Source organism: Grus americana, chromosome 5 (genome assembly GCF_028858705.1).
Source record: "Grus americana isolate bGruAme1 chromosome 5, bGruAme1.mat, whole genome shotgun sequence".
NCBI lineage: Eukaryota > Metazoa > Chordata > Aves > Gruiformes > Gruidae > Grus > Grus americana.
In genome coordinates, this window is record NC_072856.1 from 31,799,452 (window position 1) to 31,821,390 (window position 21,939).

Below are 21,939 nucleotides of genomic sequence, written 5' to 3' on the forward strand. Positions count from 1 at the left end.
ACGTACTTGATACTGCCTATTTTACAAGTGCAAAACTGAGGGAGAGAGGGAGGGTGACTGTAACGTGTCATACCCACAAGCTCGCAGCAGAATGAGATTAAAATCTACATGCTAGCACTCCCGAGCAACTTGCTCTCAGTCTTGATCATACTGACTGCAAGCAGATTTCCAAACAAAAATACTGGGGGGAAAAAACCAACCAAACATCTGAAACACATACTTGCAAGACTGAAAGAGAACCTCATATTAAACACACATTAAATATTCTGTGAATTAATAAAATGGACGGATGTCCTTTCTGATCCATATATGAACTGCAGTTCTTGCAATATATTCCTTATAAACACATTAGGCACATGTCTGTCTTACATTACTTTAGTAGCTGCAGTATGGAATACACTCTCAAAGACATTCTTTAGTGTTATAAGCAGTAGCAGATGCACAGACTAAAGATGGCTTTAATTTTCAAGCATTCTGTACAGTGTGATTTTTCAAAACACTGCTTAACATAAGTAGAAACCTCTCTTCAACATCCACTTCTCACTTTTGATAGGCTAGAGCGTGAGAATGGGAAAATGAGCGTGGAGAGGTCAATCTCATAAGAGGTGAAAATTACCTTGTATGCGAGACAGCATCACTAAGACTGTAAGCACTGTTCTCCCTCGTTAAAGGATTGGAGGCTGGTTGACTCTTGCTGTGAATATCCAGGCTCAGCGAAGACTCGGTCTTTCGGTCTATGTGGCTCTCTTTTTCCAATGTCCTGTCTGCAATGGAGACCACTTCACTGGAGCTATGCCACAGCGGTGCCACTTTCTCCTTTGTTAGCCCTGTACGGGGAGATGTTGCTGCTCCCAGGGAGGCAGTGCTGCCATGGCTAGGTCCGTAGGAAGTGGTATCTATGCCACTATCAGCCGAAGTCCCCTGAAGGTAGTTGTAGCTGTTCAGCTCTGATTCGGTGCGCTCTCCACTGTCATACCATTTCTCATCGCTGTGAGCGCTGGAGGCATTGCTGGAGAGAGTATTGCTGCTGGAATGGCTGGAGTAGTGGCTGTCAGACTACAGAAGAAACAACAATCCAAAAAAACCCCAAACCACACTTACAAGTTTATTTCAGAATTATGGCAATAAAGAGGAGGAAATAAACAATTACGACAGTCAGCACTGCACAATATGAGCTCTTCTACCTTGAGGTATTGGATAAATACATTGAAGAGACTAATAAACTCTAAAAATTTCATTTCAATATAATGCACGTGCTCTTTTCTGAGTGTACATAAAAAGCTTTCATACGGATTTGGAAGCCATGTCTTAACTATTCAGGAAAAACCAGAGTTGTTTAGTGTTTTGTCCCAAAACACTTTGCACTGGTTCCTTTCAAGCACAGCTCTGCTCAGCCCAGTCCAATGAAATTGGCTGAGCTGTGTAGACTTTGACTTGGTTTATAACTACTATAATTAAAAATATTCTAATTTTAAGACTCCAACATTTTAGAACATGAAACATAACTAATCCACAGAAAGTGCATGTGTCATTTTAATAATCCAATTGCCTATCAAAAGGTTGAAGTCGGGCAAAATAACCACTGCTCTTCCTACTCCTTTGTAATAAAGATACTCAGCAGGAGTGTCCTTTGCAAACAACCACTGAAATGCCATTTAACTAATCTGAAATTGTTTTCCAGAAGGCAAATTTGCAAGAAAGGAAGCTTTAATGCAACGCTTTGAAATTGTCCCATCAGGGCATGCCAGCATCTGGCTGGCTTGTGTGTTCTGTCCTTGGTTACAGCCAGCTGTTACGAAGAAACTGGATGCCCTCAATTCCATAGTGGACGTTGGTGGAACATCCCATTACTGGAAGAATTTCTTGCCATACACTCGTAATTGCTTCGTAGCTCACCTACCTCTGGGGTATTTATATCCATCTGAACTCCTTAATTTTAGTTTCCATCTACAGAACGTATCTACATTCTGATCATCTATATAATCAGAACTAAACCAGTTTTTCAGTAGGCAATGGACTTGTTTGGTGACCAGATGGCCCAGGAATAAGGGAAGGGATGGAAAGGAGACTTAGCACAACCTTTCCTATTTGTCTGCTCCGGGAGTTTTACCCAACAGGCATGGGCAGAGATCCCAGCCAAATATAAAAGATGAAATACTGTTTCTGTTTTCACTGGAAAAGAGGGACAATACAGAATGGACGTATACCGAGAGCAAGAAATTTCGGCATCCACATTTCTATTATACTAAAATCAAGAACTGACAGAAAAACAGGAGGAATATTAAGTTGATCCGGTCTCCTAGTTATCTCCAATTAAAGCTACTGCTCTTCATTAGGAACTGCATCACTTTGCCCATCCATCTGTCTACATAATAAAGATTTATTTTAACAATGACTAAATGAGAAGAATGCAAGCATTAATAATTCCAGTGCTACACTTTGCACAGAAGCTAATGAGTTATGTATTACATCATTATACAGTCAAGTACATCTCACGGAAAACAGATCAATCTACATATAAAAACTAGTTTGTGCTCCTAAGAATAGGAAGACAGGTGTGGTGGTGTTGGTTTGTTTGTGTGTGTTATGTTTGGGTTTTTTTTTAAATAATAAAGATACATTGATATGAATTAATAGCCTAAAAGTACAACTGCCAATTGTATTGAAAGAAGAATGCTGGTAAGCAGCAGCAAATAACAGGAACCAATTAAAGACTTTCTCACACCAAAATAAATACAACTAGTACTTTTACAGTATAATCACACAACACAACTCCGCATTTTAGCTGACTGTACAAATAAATAAAAAACCCCAAGTAATACAGCTTATTGAGTAATTTAAAGTTTAGAGGGTGGGGGTTTTTGAGTCTAATGACTTAATTTTCAAGACATTTTAAATTTCTAAACATCACTGCATTCATCTATCTCTCTGTTGTGTAAATCAGGAAGTGACAGTCTCCAAAAAGGGATGAATAACTAACTTTGTGGAGACAGAAAGGCAGAATTTAACATTTAGACACTGAACTCAAACAATAAAGACTTTTTTCAGCAGGATACCAGCAGACCTTTCAGACAGTCTTCCAACAGTGTGCAAGGTAAGTTATGGAAAGTAAGTAATAGTTACACTAGATGAGTAAAGTGGAGAAAATACAAAGCCTAAGGCAAGATCACTATTCTGTTTCAAAGCAGCAGCTTTCTGAGTGCTGCATTATAAAATACATTAGTAAACTAGGTCTCACAAGTGAGGCATTGGAATAGCTTTGCAAACTCCCACAAATCCTCTATTTATTGCAAGATAACAGACAAGAAGTTGCTGTTCAACTGGCAACAAAACTTTATTAACTAATAAATATTTCAGTAGGCTGCACTTAGCTTCTGTAGGATTCAGGAAACAGCAGGTCTGCTCTACTGCTTCCTCCATGTTCTAGGAGGGAACAAGGCTTGAGGATTTTTTTCTTTCTTTTTTTAACTGATGCTCTAAATGTAACTTTGAACAACACTTTTGGAACCAAGAGCTTGTGGAACAAGAGCAAAACATCAAATAATTCCTTTTTTAGGATAACTTACATGACCCTGCTTATTCGGAGACAAGTGAACCACAGGATCCTGTCTCATCAGTCTTCCACTGGGGCTTTCTCTGAAGGATGGCAGCACTTTGGATACTGCTGGGAGATGGCACGTTGGTTCTGCAATACAGCGCACAATGAGTGTAAGCAGTGCAACAAACTAAGGAAATGTGTAATCTAATTTTACACTGCAATTTTTCCAATGCTACCATGAGCCAAAAACTTTGGATACCTATTATAAAATTAAGTCCAAATAAAAAAGTACATATTGTGACAAAACACAGGTGAGTATGTGAGGGCCCATTCCTGCCTGGCGTAAATCAGTAAGACTTCATGAAAAACCACCAGCCACCTTCCTGGTTTTTGTTAGAACAACCTGAATGGTATCATGCCCCTGTTGTCCAACAGCACTGTATCAGAGCATTAAAACAGCGGAATATTCATTTTCACCGTGCATTGACATTGTATCTCTATATGTACATTGCCTGTGGACAAGAGATTAAAAAACTTGAAGATCCACATTTCCTTAAATTGTATTCTGCACAAGGCAGGACAATAGCAAAAGTCTACAGTGATCACTTAAGTGAACACATTTTCTCATCAAAGTTAAGGTGAGTTAAATAAACATTTTCTAATTGAAGAGATAGCAAAATTCTGTTGAAATCACAATATTCCTTTAAAAATTGATGGCTGTGAATGTGGAAACTGCATAGATGTGCCAAAGAAAGGAATACTTAAACTAAACCAGACAGAAGTGAACAGAATCAAATCATTCATCTTAGGTGGACACTCATAGGAGTGGTCTTTGCCAATTAAGCTTATTTTTTTCCTAGGAGATAACTATGGAGGTCTAGAAGGTGTTCAGACACAGTCTTTCAGGTAGGTAACTGCCTTCTCAGAGCACAAGGTCAGTATTTTAGAAGAATCTTTCTTAGTTGTAACTTTTTATCTGTACCTTCTCTCCTGTGGTTATGCAATACTCTGCACTTCTAAAAATGCCGCTTTTAGGAAGAATATGTGCTTATGAACATCAGTACTTAGCAATACCCACGGTAATTAGTAGTGCTTTGAAGCTTTCCCCAACACAGCTATGGTTTGTTCATCTTGATCTGCAGCATTACTAGCTTTTAAAAAAACAAACTGAAATGTAATAACAACATCATCAGCAAACTTGATTCCCCCTGCCAAGTGGTAACAAGCAGTGTTGGTGCACAAAGAACAAAGGTCTTCTGTAGCTAAGAACATGCCAGGAAAGAGTGTGTGTGTGTGGAATTGCTGCACCTAATGCCTTATTTACCTTTAGATAGATTACCCCAAGTGGAAATGTGCTTATTTGGCATAGAATCAAACTTTCACCTAGATTCACCAGACTGGCAATAAAGTCTCCAGTCAGAGATGCAGCTTCCAACTGTGACTCTATGAACACAGGACAATACACAAGAAATAAAATACAGGGATTATGTATCGGCATGCATTTTCAGCCTTTGCCAAATGCCAGAGATATCTCTTTGAGCTATCTCTTCCACCACGCAACTTCTCCTGTTCTTTTTGGTCTTATTTATTTATTTTGCCAATATGGTGACACATGACATTGTACAAGAGAACTTGCTGGCAGTTCCAGTCAGTGCCAGCATCAACACCCAACTGTTGGTCTGCAAAAGCAGTGCTGAGCAAAAGATTGGGTTTACATGTGTCGTTACCATCACAACAGTATCAAAACATATGCGATTAAAAATCATTCTGTCAAAATGAGAACCGCAGATCTGTACAATCACAGCTTTTTAGTGACAAGTATGGGGGGAGTTGTGAGGGACGGGACTGACAGATGGCTTCGAGGCACAGCTCACTGAGGTTGTGAAGGTATGTGAACAAACTACATCTCCAAAACTTGAGGTTGGCACTTGCTTTAACAAACTCCTGCTGATCTCACTGAACCTTATTCTGTGTTCAACACTAGTCCATTTATGTAGAACAAAAGCTGTGATGCAGCAAAATGATGATCTATATGTGCAATAGAAAAAGTATGGAATTGTTTAATCTATGGCAACAAAGTTAGAAAAAACCCAATCTAGCAATCTTGACCATGGCCATCAGGTTGGATCAATGCTGTTTGTAGACAGGATATCTCCAACGTGTCAATCTCACTGGTATCCACTCAAGTCAAGCCGTGGCTGTAGCAAAAGGTCTGTGCGCAAAAACTTCAAATGAAGGCTTAACAAGGCAAATTCTCAGTATCCAGCTGTTTTACGTAGTTAATATGTTCCCTCAGCTGACAGCTTAATTGCCAAGTGCAATGAAAATGTATACACTGGTGGAAGATGATTACCCAGCTATAGATTTACTTCACTATTTAAACTTTAATTGCATTTTTTCCATTTTGTACATGGTATTTTTATAGCTTCAATGATCAAACAATCAATTTGCATTTATATAGCACCGTTTGAAAAGGAGCATCACAAGCACTTTAGACAAACTAAGCAAAAATTAAACTAAGCCAAGCCACTCGGGAGAGTGGGTGAGGTCAAACAAGTCCTCAACAGCAAGACAAATTAGTAAGTGTGTCTACCGAACTGGTTCTAAAAAGGACGGTGTTTCAGGGTAAAAGCATGAAGGTAGATTTAGTCCCACAATCAAATGAAGAATTGAAATCAGTTCTTCCTCAGGTGATACTCATAGGTCTCAAGGAAACAGATTGCAGAAGCTAGTATATGCCCCAGACCTAATTATTCATCCTGATGAACAAGGTTAACTTTCAAAGACACTGAAAACACAGTGCTTGAGAGGGTTCGCTCTCTGCGTGGAAAGGTATTGCCAAAGTCACCTTGTGGATAGCACCACTTGCTCATTGTAAAGAATTAATTACCTACCCATCTGGTCAGCGATACTATCCTCACTTCTTTGCCAGCTGGGTGTGGATTTGCCGCTACCACCCGTATCTGATTGCGTGTTCTGCCTGTCAATGGAAGCAGGGGATCTACGGCTAATTCCAAACCTGTTGTAACACCCCAAAAAACAAAGCAGATAATGATTTTAAATATGCATAAATCTCACACAAGGGGAAAAGAGCACTTTTAAGAAGCTGATGTCAAACAACAGGGCAGAGCAATGCATAGCACAACTGCTTGAGGGACTTATAATGATTTTCCATTTAATTTTTGTAGCAGCTCCAGTAACCATTTAGCACCTACAATGTGTAGGATTACAGCACACATTAATTTATTGAGCATCTTTGATAAAGAACATCTAGTTACAGAGCATACAATTAAAAAAACAGACCCAAAACATCCAGAAATAAAACTATTAGTTTTCATTTACATAGATGTTTACATGGAAAGGTGACCAGACTGTTACATGGTTACAGAAAATTGATCGCAATGAATAAAACTCAAATGTTTGGATAAAAGCCACATAGGGAAATGAGAGGTGTTCATTGGGAAAAAGATTTCAAGGATGGATCTTTTTAACTGGGAAAGTACTACCCCAATCTAGTCAAAGCAAGCATTGGAAATTTTGCTGGAACAAGCCCATGGATCTTCGCCACTCTCCTGGGTTCTAAGCAAAAGACTATTAAGGTCATACCTAGGTGATGCAGACGCATATGCAAACAACGCAGATTCATTTGGGGCAATATTACACTGCCAAACATTTTAATTAAGAGTTTATAAAGTTGACTGTATTGATTATGGACCCCCCAAACCTGGGAGGTATAAATTCTGTAAAAATTATGAAGTTATTGGATTATATACCAATTTGAGTTTACTGGTAGAAACTAAATACAGGTGTAGGAAAGCAGAGACGTGTATACCTATTGCTGTAGAAGAAAGCATACAGAGTTCAATGAACTTTTTGAAAATAAAATACCCCAAACTGTGCTTTCTACTCACTCTACTAGCTACAGACTGCCCCACGCAACCTCCAATATAAACCAGACATGTGCCCCTATCAGAACGAGCTCAGTGTGGTTACCCCATTTGAAATTTATGTACTTAACTCGAATGAACCCACCAAAGAAACATCACCTGACTCGAAACAACAAAATCCCACTCCTGTCCTTAGCAAAGGAGCTGGTACATGCGTGTACATGCTACACAGCTCCAAAATGTCACATTTTGTTCACCACTCCCTGGTACAGCCAACACATGGTTTGATGAAGTGAACAACACCTGGATATATCTGCCTTCTGAATGCAAACAATTTAAATTGAAATTGCATTATCCAAGTAATGCTTTTCCTTTTCTATCCACACAGACTATCTAGAATTTCACTTTATCAAGTATCAAAATGAAACATAATGAATTCAATACCAATTCAATAGATGCATAACAAGTCTAAACACAACATTTCAAAAGCTGATTGATTCTTTAAACACTGATCTGAGGTAATCTTCAAACTTTTAAGACTTGTAAAGATTTTTGGGAAGAATATCTTTTCATTACAAAATAATTAGAAGATATTATCTGTAAGAAAAAGCCAAAAGCCCAAGAAACCTTGATGTGATGAAGTTGTGTTGTATCAATATTACATTTTCTATGCACTGTCCTCCTACCTTAATCCCATAATGTTCACATGTATGAATGGAATCAGTTTGGCATTTGGCCTATTTTACGATGTGGGATCTTTTTTTCAAGATTAGAGATATACAAACCCACTATGTTGCTAATTTTATTTCATTAAAACCACTGCTCTACTAATTGAGCAGCAAGAAATGTTTCTAGATCTCCTTTTTTACATGAAGTGGGCTATTTAAAAGCAGGAATAATAAACACAGGTGGTGCTATGCTGCTTAAATATATAGCCCATTAGGGTATGCAGGAACGAACCCAAAAAACTCAAAGGAGAAATCAACGTGCATTAAAAGAGGAGGGGAAATTGTTTAAATACACATTTTATATATATGCCATAAGAAGAAACATTATTTTGGTATTTTCAAATTTCATTTTTACATTCTATAGTCATTTATTACATATACATACCTTCAGATAAACTTCAGGATAAGTATATGAAACACACATATATCCAGCAAGACCAATCTGGACATTCTTGAAGGCAGTGAAGGTTTTGCCTATAACCCAGCTTAGGATATGGACCAATAATCTAGAAGAGGCAGCAGTTACTGCTCTTACCCACATCTGACAGAGGCTGGACTCACACCCATGCTTCCAGTCATTTAAGTTTCACAAACTTTCCAAATCTGTCATATCATGCAACAAGAAAGAAATGTATACACCAATTATGTAGTTGAGATTTCCTGCACTAGGAAATCTCAGAGACTGGCATACCTAGAGCCTCACCTCGAGAAGATTACCTTCAGGACATGGTGTCCCCTCGGCTAGGTACCTACTCCAGCCCATCCTTCTCCAACATCTTAGCAGTTGAATGCTACAACATCTCTCCCCTAATTTAACAATATATACGGGTTAATCACCGATCAGCTCTACCTGGTACAACGAACATCACTACAGAGCTGCCCTGAATCCAGTGCCTCAGACAGATCTCAGCAGAAGATGCACGTGGAACTGCAATGATTTTTTTTTTTTTGGTACGGGACAGACATTACTTTGTTACTGAGGCAAGGACAAGTTTCCTTCATAATTTTTCATGCTTTCCATTTAGCCTGGTAGAAAATGTTTGCAATGTCCTGAGTAAATATGATTCATGTGTACAAGGACAGTATGGGAGGCAAAGTGCTCTTCCTATAGGAATAGAACATAAGAGTCAAATAATTGGTTTTTAACAAGTGATTTTTCTTTTTTTAAAAAAGCATCCAATAAGGAACATGCAAAGTTCATGTATTAATTACTTCTTTCATTATTCCATTTAAACAATGTTTCCTTGCACCGAATTAAAACTTCAAAACCAAAAAGATCATATAGGCAAGGTTTCTAGGACACATCTCTGCTGAAGTTGCAAATTGCTCAACGAATGCGGTAGTGAACATATGTGTATAATTAACTTAAGATGGAAAAGGGTTGGGATGGGTGCTGATGTGCTCTGAGGCCAATTCAAAACAAAAATCCCAGCGTGTCTGAAAAATCCCTTCCTACTCAAGCAGTCATGGTTGTGATGGTCTAAGGACATATGGCAGCAATACCTTTTTTGTAGGGCAAATGACGCAGTTGGAAAAGAGCAGACAAGATATTGGGAGCACAAGCTGCTCTTCAGAGTTCAAGGCAACACATAAGTGGTGCTGGCATGGATGAGCCAGGAAGTATGCAGTGTATAAAGAGGTTAAGTGCTTTTTCCAGCTGCAGAGCTCTGGACACACTTCTATTTAGTTTCCTTACAGCAAAGTTTAATGGGTTTAGAGCAGATCTCCAAATGTCAGTAGGACTTAAGCACAAACTTAAATAATGACCTGAACAGGCCTGATAGTATCATGAGTCAAACAAAGCCTTCATGAAGGCGTGCAGCGGAGAAGAGATGGCCTCTTCAGAAAACCTCAAACTGAGCTGCAAGGAGGACAGGGGAGGAGAAATCTTCAGTGCTCCGGAGCAAGCAGCAGCACTTGTTCAAATACATGCTCAGCACAGCATTCTCTGGACTGACACAGAGCAGTGTCCCCTTACAGGCACCTCAACAGGCAAAAGACAGTGCGCCTTGTACTAAGCAGTTCCTGTCAATGGTATGTAATCTTACTAATAATAATTTTTTTTTAAAAAAGATACTTCTACTTTATAAAAGACTCAAAGCAGAATGAATTACACAATGATCTGCAACCTACTCAAGATGACTTCAGAGGGAAGCTTTGCAGTGTGAACTATCAGCAGTTTTGTCCCTTTATCTCCTCTATAGGAAGTAATTAGGAATGTGGTAGACAGCTCTCCTGCTGCCAATTATTTTTTCCCCTACTTGGAGATGCTTGATTTATTGCTCCTTTCAATGCTCTCTGAAAATGATACAGATTTAATTTCTTCCTCTGCAAGCTGCCCCTTACGTTGACACTGGATCACTTCAGAGAGTCCGAAGATTTCTGGGAAGTTGGAAGAGCGCACCTTCAAACAGGATGATTGTGAATATGTGAAAAAGACGCTAGCTGTGGATTACGTAGCATTTCTGTGCCTACACATCTGAAGTCTTAGTTGCACTCGACACCACTTTGCTTCAATTATTAGCACAGACTGCCAAGTCCCAAACCTATTACTTATTTTATTTTAGAATCTAAACCTGTGAAATGAAGCAGTTTGCAACACGAAATCAGTTCCTTTAATGAAGATTTTTTACATACATAAAAGTCCCTTTGTAGAGTAACCTGAGCAGTCGTAGACTAGGATAACAGAGAGAGGTTAGGTCGCAAAGGGAAAAGGTGGAAGCAGGGGATTTTTAAAACTGACTTTTTCAAGAAGCATGACAGTGATAGTTGAAAACAAACATGTTTTAATGCGTGTAAACAACAGCTGACAGGAGGCTGTGTAAGCACTCCTTTAGTTTAATATACTTTACAACAAATGGAACACAGAACAAAGAACCTGCCTAAAAAGAGTACGAAAAAAGTCTGGTGCCTACCCTTCTGGCATAGATTTTTGTCTGTATGTGCCCCCAGCAGAGCCAGTCTCGCTTGAGGATGATAAGTTGCTTGGAGAATTACGGCACTGTTGCGATCTTGCTAAGGCAATAGATGAAACCGTGACATAGACGTCAGAACCGGGAGACAACCTGTTCAGAGCAAATGAACCAGTCGAATCAGCAATATTGAACAGCAGTATCATAGTGCAAAGCATGATGGACAACATCACGCAAACTGTTGCATCAGCAAAGAATACGGCATCATGGAGACAGTAGAAACGAAGTCAGCTGAAGGGTCAGACATTTTCCCCTTATTAATCTGTTGGAAACCATGGAAAATCAGCTGTAAAAAGCTGGATGCAGGGGAGTAAATGAAGAGAGGCAAGTGTGGGAAAAAAATCCCAGCACACACTAGGAAAACATCCCAGTTTCTAAAGCCTGCTTTGTTTTTACAGATTGCTTGTAAGGAATAACGAAGCATGACATTCCTCGCCCAAATACCAAATGGAACAAAATATTTCTAAATCTCAAAACAAACTCTTGCCTGGAATTTAAACTAACTGTAGCTGTCTATACAAACTCTTCCAAGATCATCAAGCTTATCTCTATGCCACCAAACTTGTCCAGATTAAATCACAAGGACTAAATAATGTAGTGTTATTTATAAATATCTTAACCCCCCAAAAAAACCTTAACATTCTAATGTAAAAATATCTCAACATATCAGAACTCTGTCTGAAAATACAGACCTGAGTCATATGAAGCCTTCTCCTGTTGGAATAACCATACAGCAAATAAACAGGCTAGAACTGCAACATGTGCAGGGGGGCAGAATGGCTGGAAGCAGCAGGCTTATACTGCTCAACTCGTATATCCTGTTCTGTAGTTGAAGGCTTTTTTAGATCATTTTCTGCTTTGTGCATTTTGTTTCCCAAACAAAACCCCAACTGAATTCAATGCTGCTAGTTTTTTGTTCTTGGCAGTGACCGAAGCCGTTCAGCACTTCGGCAGCGATTTAAGTGGAGTTTGAATTACACTAGCCGTCAACATCAAAATCCTATGGTGAACGCAAACCTTTACTCATTTCAACTAGGAAAAATACTACAAATTACACTAGTTAAATAGCAGTTTAACTTTTAACATTTAAAAAAATTATATTGTCTTCAGTGAAACACAGAGACAGTTGACACAACTTGGGGCCGGGGATTTACAAGATCTTAGCCTAGCCGCTTAATCTGTATCTGAAAGGAGTGGCAGATTTTACTCTGCTCTCACTACAATTCTGTAAGAACTTTAAAGTTCAAAAACTCTTTTGAAAATGGAGAAAGCCTTGCACTGAGTAAATGTTACTTATGTATGTGCACATATCCAAAGAACGTGTTTGTGTGTGTATATATATTTATATCTCCCTCAAATGTGCATTTGTCGCCCTCAGTGCTTTTTTGCAAAAAAGTAGTAAACTAACAAAATCCTAAAATGGAAAGAGCAGTACGACTGGACCAAACATATTGGTCATCTGGAATTTCAAGAAGTGCATATGACTAATAGTAACTCTTTTTCCCAGACGAGAAAGGAATGATCCAATGCCTGACCATCACAAGTACCACGCCAAATCCAGTAATTCCTTTCTAGTCTACCAAACTGCATTTAACCTGTCTCACATTTACCAAGCAACAATTCTGAAAGACTCGATTGCCAAGAACACAGTTCAAGAGTTGGAAACTTGGGGAGCCGTGAGCCAAGCAGTTCATTTTCCCAGTGGCACTCAGAGAGAAAAAATCCAGTAGTTCCACCAGTGAAAATATGTGCTTTCAATAGCATTCACCCATCTATATAGGCACACACATTTAAACTCAGTTATGCTTGCAGAGCAATGCGCAGTTTAGAAGTATGATCTTTCTTCCCCAATATTAAATTAAAATTTATGGCAAGGAAACCAATTACTTCTCGAATAATTTCTGTAAAATGATTTCCTGTTGGAAAATGCTTACATTTTCACTTCAGATTCAGCTATGCCTTTTCTTTCCTTCCTATGCCTTACTAAAAAGTGACAGCACTGTTCAGAGTGAACATCAAGATTTCAGAACAATGTCATGGAGTTATAACTCATTTACAAAGATGAAAGACCTCAAGGGCAAACAAAATTGTATTGTAAGCGTGGCCTGAACAACAGCAATGAACAACCAGTCAGGTAGGACATCCTATTATTTAAAGCGGGAATACATTTTGTTGGTAAAGTTCACAAAAGCACTAGGAAACGTTAATAGTGAAAGACGTTTCATTTTATGTGAAACATAAAAATAAGACAAAAGAACTTTAGAGTAAATTAGTTTGAATTGACTTTTTGAGCTGCTTTGAAATCTACTGATGAAAGGCACTTCCCAAGACAAAAGGAGTATTGTGTTAGCAGTATGCCCCTATATTTAAGATATTCTGTGGTTGTCTTTTATTTATAATTAAAAACCAAACTAAAACAAGCTATTATCTATTTCAAAAGAGAGCTTTAAGAAAAAAAAAATCCAAAACGGTTAAGAGCATGAGTCCCATAATTGAATTTAAAAATAGGCCAAGCGTCCATTGCATTAAACAGATACAATTACATTGCAGTCAATTGAACTGGGATTATACCATGCATGATTTAGTTCCAACAGATCTAGTTCATCCTGAAAGGACTGTTTAAGTCTTGCCAAGTATGGGAAGAAAATCATCTTTTGTAAAGACTATGAGTGGGATGGGCGTACATTTATTTTGTTTAGTATGACAACACAGACATCGAAAGCAGCCATCTTGCTCTTAATAAATTAATTTCCATGTCATGAGATGTAATTTTCCCCACGTCTTCAATATGCATAGGTATGTAATATACACATCATAAGAAAAATGTCAGTCTAGCACGCTTTGTGCCTATGGCATAAGAGAGTCTTTAGTTATATGATCATACATAGGTGCCTTCTCCCTTAGAACCTCTGCCCCATGCAGTTTTATTTTGTGCTACACTGCGAGAGCTGCACAGCTCAGAAGTGAGGGGGACAGAGGCTGGCAAAAGAGAAAGGACGGCCTCAGAGCCAGGGCATTTCAGTGCTGACTTGGCAAACTGAATTCTTACCTTGCGCTCGCCGTAGCACTCCAATATGACCACTGGCATATTTGTTAAAGAAAATTTTTCATTCATTGTCACTAATTGCAAGTTTCTCAAAGGCCTTATTCGATTCCAAGCCCCGATTTACTTCTGAGCTGAAAACTTACCAAAGCAGCTGAAGTCAACTGAAGCTGTAATTCGAATATATAAAATATTAACAATGCTGGGCACACTTCCAAATATGAGATACCCAAAATAAGACACAGTGAATGATTAGAACCTAATTTCTCTCTCTACCTTTGTTCTTAATCTGAAGAGGGCCAAAGACATCTCTTTTCACACAAGAGTTTTGAAAATTAAGTTTAATTAATACCCGTGAAGCATTCAGAAACTATAGTAATGGGTGCCACTGTAAAGCTTAGAGGGGAATTAATAATTGCATCTTTACAGCAGGATTTGAATGCCATCCAGTAAATAAGGGATGGAGTAATGAAGAGGAAAATAAAATATTAAATAGCTCTTCTTTAATGAGCTGCATCCACTGTGTGAACTGAATGAGGCAGATGTCCTCTGCTAAAAGAAATTCTCATAATTTAATCAAAGGAAGTATCAGAAAATATGGTTACACAAGAGTCCTGAATAAAATTGCACAGCAAATCTTAATTCTGGCATGCTTACCTTCCACGTGTTTGATTTTTGCAATCCTAATAATACTGCAGGATGTGACAGTTCTCTGAAAACACTGACTCAATGCTCTCATGTTAAAAAGGAAACCAAACCATTCAAAAAAGGAAGAAAGAACATCAGCAATTTGGGGGAAGGGGATAGCGAATAAAACAGAAAATGCAATTACGCTGTCCTATTGTACCTTCTTACACCACGCTGTACACCTTCTCGAATATTTTTCTTCAATTTGATCATCGCATTTCAGAAAACACGTGTTATAACAAGAAAAGATACAGAGGCAGGCAATGGGACAACCAGAGGTACAGAATGGCTTCCGTATGAAGAAACACTGAATAGGCTGTATGGCTCCACAGATTACAGAGAATTCTATCATATCTGCTTCAATCCATCCAAACATGAATTATATAGGATCAAGCAAGCAAAATGATTATTCATTATCCCTCAGGACAAAAGAACAAGTAGAAGACCTGGAACTACCGAGAGACCAGTTAGACACCTGGATGAAGAGACACCATCCACAGCGGTACAGGTACATCCGGCTCCAGGAGATCTTAAACAGCAGCCAGCCAGAAGACTGTCAGACCTGATAAAGAGTCTTTCTTTAGTGCTTGTATTTCTTATGCTTCTCCCTGGTCCCTGCTGATGGCCACTGTCAAACAAGAGAGACCAACTCTTGACATGACACAGCATGGCTCTTCTCAGATGCTTCTGGAACATGAGAGTTTGGTCATGCAGCTAGGTGTACCAACAAATCTGATTTTCCACTGCTACATCCAGCTCTAGGTCCTGATGCCAGCAGGAAATGTGAAATATATAATCTCACTTTAGAACATGTTTTAATTTGAAGAATGTTATGAAAATTTTAAAATAACAAATCCTTGAACCCTGTGAGGTCGGCAATGCATGTGCCACAACGCTCATTTGACAGGTGGCAAGATGAGCGCAGACACCTGCTTGCTTATAGTAGGAAAAAGGTCGCTGACCAAGCTAACCAGCAGCAGATTAGGTTTTTTATATAACATGGAAGCGGTTTAAGCTAGAATCTATCTGCAGGCATTAACCTATAAACTACTACTGGCACAGATGCTGTCACTGACTACACCAGGCATTGTTCCAAGAAGTATGAAGTTTGGAGCACAGTCTTGCCCTAAAAGTCTTCAATAAGACTTAAAACCAGTTTTAGCAAATATTGTTCTAATACTTCTATACTGTGGAATTTTACAGCCAGTGCTTGACTGTAATCATGCCGTAATTCAGTTTTCCACTTGATTTAAAATACTGACCATGCTCAGAAATTTTCTAGTTAAGAGGCCTGAGCTTTCACCCAGTAGAGTACAGAACTGTACACCGACGTGCCCAGGTCCAGCAGCATGCTTTGCTCCCTGGTTTTCACACTTTTCAAGTGTTTGCTGAATCAAGTTTTAGTTAAGACTGGTTCCAGTTTATGGTAAGTTAATTAAGAAGAGATTATCATCCAACACTACCTCATCGCCTTTCCCTGCACATTTTTTTCTTAATAAAGTCTGGGAACCAAGTGTACAAAATAAAAACTAAAAATTGGGAGAGGAAAAAAAATAATCAAGCTTTAAAATTACATCTTCAACAACATTAGTTCTTGCATACTTCACATATATGCGGTTTATTGTTGTTTTCCCTAATGTATCACTGATATTTATTCTGGGTTATGGGCTATATAGTGTCCCATGTGGACTAATTAATGTTGTGAAAAGCCATAACTTGCAATTTATTGCATTTATACTATTAGAATTTTTCAGTCTTAATGTTGCAGTAACATTAGAGATTTATTTTAAGATTTATAAAGTTTTGGGTTATTTTTCCTGCCTACAAATACGCCCAATCAATCATGAATACATTCCAGGACCCAGGATACTATGAGGAACAGGGAGAGTTTATGTATAAACTAGTGAGTTGGATACATGAAGACAATCCCATAAAGGCAAATTTAAGTACTGATTAGGCAGAGGACTGGGCATTTGTCTGCCCTGTCAGAATCAGGGATTGCCCAGCAAGCTACCCTCCCACCTACAACAGCAGCCTCCATAGGGAGGCAAGTGGTTTTTATGTACATGAAGTGAAAGCCTCCTGTTTTCAGGACCGGTAATGCAGTTTTTATTTCTTTTTAACATAGTTAAATGAACTAAAGCAAAAATATCAACATGGGCAAAAATTAAATTTATTTTGCTTAGTATGCATATTTAGAGGGTCTAGCTATATAAAGCTATCATCAGTCAACCATCACTAGTTGTTAATTCAAAGAGTTACACCTGTACTCTGAGAGCACTTTGTCCTCAGAGGGAAACACTTGTCTGTTAAAGCTGGTTTTGTTTAAATTAGATCCCTCAAATCTTCAAGTTTTTTTCTAAACAATTAACATAAGTCACAGATTTACTGCTGATATGCTACCATTAAAATGAGTATCCTGTCAGGTCTGATACATCAGAGATATTATAATGCCTGTATTTCATTCTTTGAAATCCCACCCGCTGGAGCTACAGCTAATGATGGTACTGACCTTCTGCAGTCCTGGGCGACTGCTACCAGTGCTAGTTCCAAAAATCATCTCAGATTCAGAGCTCAAAGAGCTACATGGATCAATTTACTATGGGTTTCTCAGCTGCCACATCCCTTAAAACACAGATCATAAACTACAGATCGCTGTTTCTTAGCAGCAGCAGAGGTCTGCCATCACTGTCACTGCGCCCAGCTCCATAAACGAAGGCAGGAGCAGAGAGGGATAAATGCCTGCTTCACTCTCAAAGCAAAGAAGTATTAAGATCAGTCAAACATCAGCAAGTCTGAACTGCAGCTGAGCACCGCAGAAACACAAGTGATAGCTAGTGATAACTAGACCACAACCAAAGATTAAAATTGAGGTTGCAGCTATAATTTAGTACTGAAATTACTTACTGATGCTTATCTTCATATGTAAGTTTCCAGCCCCACTGACACCTAGGCAGTATGTTCTTTTCAAAAGTGAAGCTCTAATGGTCGTAAGGAAGTCTAGGATATCTGTACTGCTTTGCTAGTGAGCCAAACTGACAGATGCTTTTTTCTAAACCCCCTTAGAATTGCTCTGTAGAACATACATACTGCAGAGAGAGAGATGCTGAAGTAGTCATCTTGTATACAGAAAGGTCGTGTTTATAATCAAGTTAACCAGGGTGCCCTTTTCGGATCACTGGGACCACCACTACAGACCCCGGTACCCATATTACCAGGTTACCCTTGGTGCCTCCATTCCTCCAACCAAGAGCTGAGCAAAGAACAAATCCTTGGGGGCAAAGCGCAGCGAAGCACCATCGCTGCTACCTGCACCAGAAACACACACAGACTCCACCACCTCCACAATGGTGATCTTTACACTACGGAGAGTATGAAAGTTAGTGGTGGAAAATTAAATGATACTAGTTAAGAGGGCTATGAAAATCTCATCTTTGTCAATTTTAGACGTTTTACACAAAAGGAATAAAAGTATCTGAGCTTCCCCAAAAGCAAAGCTTTCTTTTATCATGCAGACAAGAGACAAATGAGTCTTGGAGTGAGCTTATTGGTGTTTTTTTCCTCCAGCATTCCTTTAAAATGACAAAAATGTATTTTTTTTCACTTTAACTGGAAACACGTTAATCTTATGCAGCTGCTGTTATATTTAAACTTGATCCAGCCAAGACTAACATGTTTAGCAGACCAGAAAGATAAGAGAGAAGACATTTTTCAGGCATCCAAAAAAATTCCCAGCCAAACTTAAAAGCTACTTTGATAACATACTTTTAAAGATTAAAACATCCAATAGAAACTCATTTTGAACAATAATAACAAAAATACTTTAAAGAATGTGTAGAGGAGAAAAACCTCAGCTACATGCCTTGAAAATGAAGGAAATGGAAAGTCGAAGTTCCACTTTTTGAAAACAAATACTGAGTATATGGAAATGTAATTTTCACTTTGCAAACATTTGTCAGGCCATAACCCCCCCTCCAGAAGCATCCAGTGACTGGATAAATCTTGGATGCTTTAGGTGTGCGATGCTGCCCACAGAGGATTTTATGCACAAGAAAAACACAGTTAATAACACTCTGTCCGTGTCTCAGTGCAGCCAAAGGCTCACTCTCCTTGGTACAGGTCGTGGAACAGCCAACTCGAGACTCTAGACAAAACTCTTTGGTTAATAGCATGAAGAGATGGAAGCATCCGAAAAAACCAGCAACTCAACTGAATCTGATCTAATCTTTGCTTTCAGTGTTGCAAGTTTTCTTTTGCAACTCACACTGATGGGGGCTTTAAGCACACGTCTATTGAACTTACATAAAGCTACAACTAGGGGGGCACACTCTAATCAGTTTGAGTGCAGATGTACGATAGTGTCTAATGAACAAGTAAGAAAATGAAATTCTTATCAACTATTATCGCTTCTTAAAAAGATGTCCTACACAGAAATTTCAGTTTCACCTTGTTAGCTTCTTGGTCTTGGCTTAGAACTTTTTAATTCTCAATTCTTCAGGATGTGAAAAATGCTTTAAATCAGTTCATCAGAACTCTCTTTAAAATTTTCTACCAAGTGCATCTTATTTCTACTGCTTTGTATTTTTCAGCAATATAAAGCATGATTAGAGTCTGTCTATAGCTTTTTTTTTTTAAGGAATTGTTCAAGACAAGAAATGCAAGCTATGAGATTGTTTTCCTCAACAGATCTCTTTGTAAATGCAAAGACAGTGACAGATTTGTACAGATAATCAAAACAATGACAGTTCATTTGAATACTATCAAATACATCTTTTTCCATGAAAGAATGAAAATACTGTGACGGGATGTGCCTGATACCTTTATCTTAATAATAATTGCTTTCTTGTTTAAAACAAACCAAAACAACAAAAAACCCTGAACCACCTTGGAGAAATGCAAACTTAAAGCAATCTCTTCTCTAGCCTAAAAAGTTGCAAAACTCCTCGGTCAGATAAATTTGCTTTCTGTGCTGGTCAGAATTCTCTTGCTAAACACCCTGTCAGATGCTATTTCTGCCTCGGGAGCTTTAGGCAATTCCACCAAGCCTATAAACAAGCTAAAATTTTTACTTCTTCAAAATGCCGAAGTTCAGGAACCCTTAGATCTAAAACTTCGATTGTAACTCATTTAAAACTTAAATAACAATACAGCGGTTTTAGAATACCATCCAACACAGGGAAACGTAGCCTAACAATCTTGTAACACTTCATTTTGTAGTTAATCGCGCCAGGAAATGTACTTCCTCTCGCCTACTGTTTCGCTCATGTTCATGTTGCCTTTTGACTAGTTAAAACCAAAATTAAAAGTCTTCAGATACTTAGATAAATCTATTGTGCTTTTTTCCAGACAAGATTCTGAGCAGCAACGAAAAGCCATTTGTGAAGATGACACGTACCTCCGGCTCTCCAACGGGCGCCCATCACTAGAGATGCTTCGGGGGATGTTGGCTGCTCGTTCTGGGGGTGGCATTTTCCCTTCTCCTTTCCCAGAGCCAATCCTAGATGTTACTGGACTCTGTATTTGGGATGGTACCTGAGCCACATGAGGTCCCTGTCCTTTGCTTGCATTTCGCTGCCATTTGTTATTATTTCTGAAGGGAAATTTGAATTCATACGACATTCCTTCATTTACTTTGTATTCCATCACTGGCATACGGTAGTTTTCTGAAGAACTCCTGAAAATGAAGAAATTTAACAAGCTGCTATAAAAAATAAAATAAATATATCCTGTTCACAAGGATAGAAATCTGAAGACAGAAGCTGAATCAATTCTATGAAACTGTAAATGTAAGATTTTGTTTTTCAGAAACATATTTAACAAACTTTGATACTCTTCAACTGATTACTGGGTTATAAAAGCTGAAAATCTGCTAGAAAGGTGTCTTCCCTTCCTAATTTAAAAAAGTCATGGGTTTTAGAACCTACCTGCACCCAGACAAATAAGACCTGAAATGTTTGTTCTTTTTGAGATAAGCCTTCCTGATGCACAGACATCCACGAAAAGATTAGATTTCCATTAAATAATGCATTACACTTCATTTTCAAACATCTCTGGCTTTGGAGTACCTCAGTTGATAAATTTGCACATTATGAAAACAAAACACTTGCTAAAAATTGTAGCTGCCAAGCTCAAAAGATGCCATTTGCTTCCTGAGGATGTACAGGAACAAGACAGCATAAAAACTGGGTACAACAGGACATAAGCTAATACAGTCCACATAAGATGCAGTGCAAACTTCTGCATACATTTAAAATGAGAGATTTGGAAAGTAGACGTGACCTTCAGGTTCAGCGAGGACAATCTTGGTACTTCTCTTGACAAATGTATATATCCCTATTTAAGTGAATTTTATTGTGATTACTTTACCTACACACATCATTATCAGTGCAAAATTTTCTACTTCTAGCTCTTTCTGTAAGTGATTACACCATTAGAGCTGAGAAATATCAGTATCTCTTCCCAGCTAAAATACAAAACAGAACAGATAACTCATTATCTAACTATGCTGACATAAGCAAGTTGTGCAGACTATAGGAACAGACAGAGTCAGTACTGAGGTCTTGCTGTCCACAATATACACATTTTGTGGTTTTACTTTGGCCTACCCTCTAGAATCTTGACCTGCAAATTAAATTAGCAGTTGGAAGGCACGAGATGTGCTTCTGACGCACGTGTAGTTCAGCTTCATCTGAAAGGAAATGTTTGTGTGGTCCCTGGCCACGCTGCGATGTGAACCACTGCGTGGTAGATGGGCATGATCAGGAGATTTGTTTTCAAAGTCCACTCACAACCTAACTGAAATCTTGATACCCTTGATGTCTCTGCTATTCTTTCCCTAATGATTATATACTTCATTAGGTTGGGTTTCTATTTTTTTTTTAAACAGACATAGTTATAGTTTAAGAAGCAAGAATACACAATATCCTCTTGCTGCTGTGTCCTTGACTTCAAGGTCAGCAATCAGTCCACTAAATTAGTTCAGTGGCAATGTTTTAATCTTTTAGCAGAGATCTAACCAGAACAAAGCCTGCCTCTCTGTAGGACATTAGTTGGTGAAATCAGTGGGTTTGGATATAATTTTGCA

At 38.5% G+C, this 21,939-nt stretch overlaps 1 protein-coding gene across 19 annotated transcripts in view; it reads right to left on the bottom strand.

Annotated features, from left to right (window-relative positions):
* The window catches only part of SIPA1L1 (signal induced proliferation associated 1 like 1), a 221,405-nt gene that overhangs the window by 19,242 nt on the left and 180,224 nt on the right, over nt 1–21,939 (bottom strand). For all 19 annotated transcript variants that reach the window (XM_054826598.1, XM_054826599.1, XM_054826602.1 and 16 more), the window contains 5 exons: nt 20,251–20,529; nt 11,069–11,218; nt 6,433–6,557; nt 3,567–3,685; nt 617–1,056 (listed from right to left, as the gene is read on the bottom strand). In XM_054826598.1, the coding sequence (XP_054682573.1) occupies nt 617–1,056; nt 3,567–3,685; nt 6,433–6,557; nt 11,069–11,218; nt 20,251–20,529 (1,113 nt within the window). The remainder of the gene's footprint in view (nt 1–616; nt 1,057–3,566; nt 3,686–6,432; nt 6,558–11,068; nt 11,219–20,250; nt 20,530–21,939) is intronic.